This window comes from Myotis davidii, unplaced genomic scaffold (assembly GCF_000327345.1).
Source record: "Myotis davidii unplaced genomic scaffold, ASM32734v1 scaffold845, whole genome shotgun sequence".
NCBI lineage: Eukaryota > Metazoa > Chordata > Mammalia > Chiroptera > Vespertilionidae > Myotis > Myotis davidii.
This window is the reverse complement of record NW_006296223.1, coordinates 1,374,252-1,376,625: the sequence shown is the minus strand read 5'-3', so window position 1 is coordinate 1,376,625 and position 2,374 is coordinate 1,374,252. Positions and strand designations below refer to the sequence as shown.

The following is a 2,374-nucleotide window of genomic DNA, read 5'->3' as shown; positions in this document are numbered from 1 at the left end:
CCACGGAGGCCCTGAGCTAGAGAAACAGCGACCCCCAACTCTCCTACCAGCCACCACGACGAGCTGTCCCTGCAGCCTAGCCCGGCTGACCATGGAATGGGGCAGGGGAGGTTCCCTTAAAAAAAACACACACACCAGCCTAGCGGGTATTGCTCAGGGGTTGAGCTTTGACCTAGGAACTAGGATGTCACAGTTCAATTCCTGGTCAGGGCACATGCCCGGGTTGTGGGCTTGGTCCCAAGTGTGGGGTATGCAAGAGGCAGCCGATCAATGATTCTCTCTTGTCACTGATGTTTCTATCTCTCTCTTCCTCTCCCTTCCTCTCTGAAATCAATAAAAATATCCTATATAATAAAACCCTAATATGCAAATTGACTGAACAGCAGAACAACCTGCGGAATGACTAGTCGCTATGATGCGCACTGACCACCAGGAGGCAGATGCTCAACGCAGGAGCTGCCCCCGAGGGTAAGGCGACCAGCGGCAGCAGCGGGGTTGGGGGCAGTGCTGGCCAGCGGGCGATGTCAGACCCCCAGCCAAGGTGGGTGCCAGTGGGGGCCCCCCAATCATCCCGTCCGCCGGTCGCCCCACAGATTGGCCCTGATCGCCGGCCAGGCCTAGGGACCTTACACTATATATTGGGAACAGTCTCTTAGATTTAAACATTAAAACCTGGCAAGGCTGCTCTAACACTGAAAAAATAGCATCATGTAGCGATGACATGCATGGGCTCTGGCTTGCACACATTGTGGTCAGCCCTGGCCCTGACACTTAAAACTGTGTGGCAAAGCCAATTACCTAACTTCTCTCTGCTTCAGTTTTTCCACCCATAAGATGGGGAAATGGTGCTACTGCCTCAGCAGGATCATATTATGTACTACTTTTTATAATCAGGGCAAAAAAAAATGTAGCTGCCCATACAGCAGCAAGATGCCTTTCACCTGTGTGAAGTGTGGTCACTGGTACATGCAGCGTCCGGATTGTGAGGATGTCTGACTGCAGTTGGACATCCCCCAAGGGCACAGGCTGGGCTGAGGGACACCCGCCACCCCCCCCCCGTGCACAAACTTCGTGCACCGGGCCTCTAGTCTCTCTCTATATATATAAAAGGCTAATATGCTAAGTGTCTGACCATCTGGATAATGATGTAGTAACACCCTGCTTCCTCTCCCTAGCAACCAGCCTCCTTGAAATTTCTTCAGCCCAGGAACAGGACTTGCTCTACAGCCAGGTGGAAACATTTTACACTGTAACCAAATGTCTGTGAAGTGTTTTCCATGCCTCATCTCATTTGATCCTCACAGAAGTCCTGGAGTAGGCAGATAGGAGACTCAGTGGAATCCTATTTTCTTTCCGTTAGCCAGAAAACGGAGATTTAGAAAGCTTAGAAACTTGACCCGACTGAAAAGAAGAAATGGTGGACCTTGAAAATGACTTCAGGTTTTCTCACTGTGCAGAATATAGTCAAACAGGGGTACAGTTAAATATTTCACCTTTTGTTCTCCCTGTGTGATGTACAATAATCATCTGCTTCGTGTTGGTATTTACTGCTGTGTTGCTGACAATTACCTGAAAGAGAAGTTGGGGTGCTTCACTGGGCTGGAAAAAGTTTAGCTAAACCAGAAAGCAGGTCTAATGAAGCAAGTTTGTTCTATATCTGGAAAAGGCTAAGCTGACACGCGCATGCACCATACATAGAAAGCTCTCGCTGGCGCCAATCCCTCGGCATGTCTTTCATTTGTCACTGTGGGTCATGAATTTGGTTGACACTTCCATTAGAGAGAAAAGGCGAGTTGGGACATTAAAATACTTCTTCCAATTAATTCCCTTTCAATGTATATGAATTCGTGCACCGGGTCACTAGTATTTTAATAAAATAAACACCTAAAAACTAAAATATATGACCTGTCAGTTAAGTAGTTACTGCCTCAGCTCCAAACTCGTTCTTCGCTCGGCTGTGACACTGGTGGCCTCGCAACGAATCCTGGCTGGTTTCGGCCATTGCGCCTGGGACTGCGAGCCGGGCAGCCCAACGAGGCCCAGAAACACTCGAGGGCGCGGACCAGGAGGCCAGAGCAGGCCGTGGGCGCCGTCGCACGCCCCGAGGACTGGCTGTGGGGAAAAAGACAGCCCGGGCAGGCGCGAACTCGGGAAGGGGCAGCTCTGCAGGGGCCCAGGGAGCAGGCGCAGCACAGATCCTCACCGCCAGACCACGCAACTGGTGGAAAGGGAACATCCTGCCGAGGCTTCAACGCGCGTCTGACCCACTTCCCGGGTCCCACACAAACCCGCCGGAAGTTCCGCCTCAGCGTTCCGGGCCGCTCTAGCCCGCGCGAGCCCGTCTCCCTGGTGGGCTCGGCGCCTTTCCGCTGCA

The 2,374-nt window shown here is 51.9% G+C and overlaps 1 protein-coding gene across 1 annotated transcript in view; it reads left to right on the top strand.

Annotated features, from left to right (window-relative positions):
* Window positions 1-521: 521 nt before the first annotated feature.
* DENND6B (DENN/MADD domain containing 6B) overlaps window positions 522-2,374 on the top strand; it is a 27,553-nt gene continuing 25,700 nt past the window's right edge. Inside the window, exon 1 of the mRNA XM_015568719.1 lies at window positions 522-551. Within this exon, the coding sequence (XP_015424205.1) occupies window positions 522-551 (30 nt within the window). The remainder of the gene's footprint in view (window positions 552-2,374) is intronic.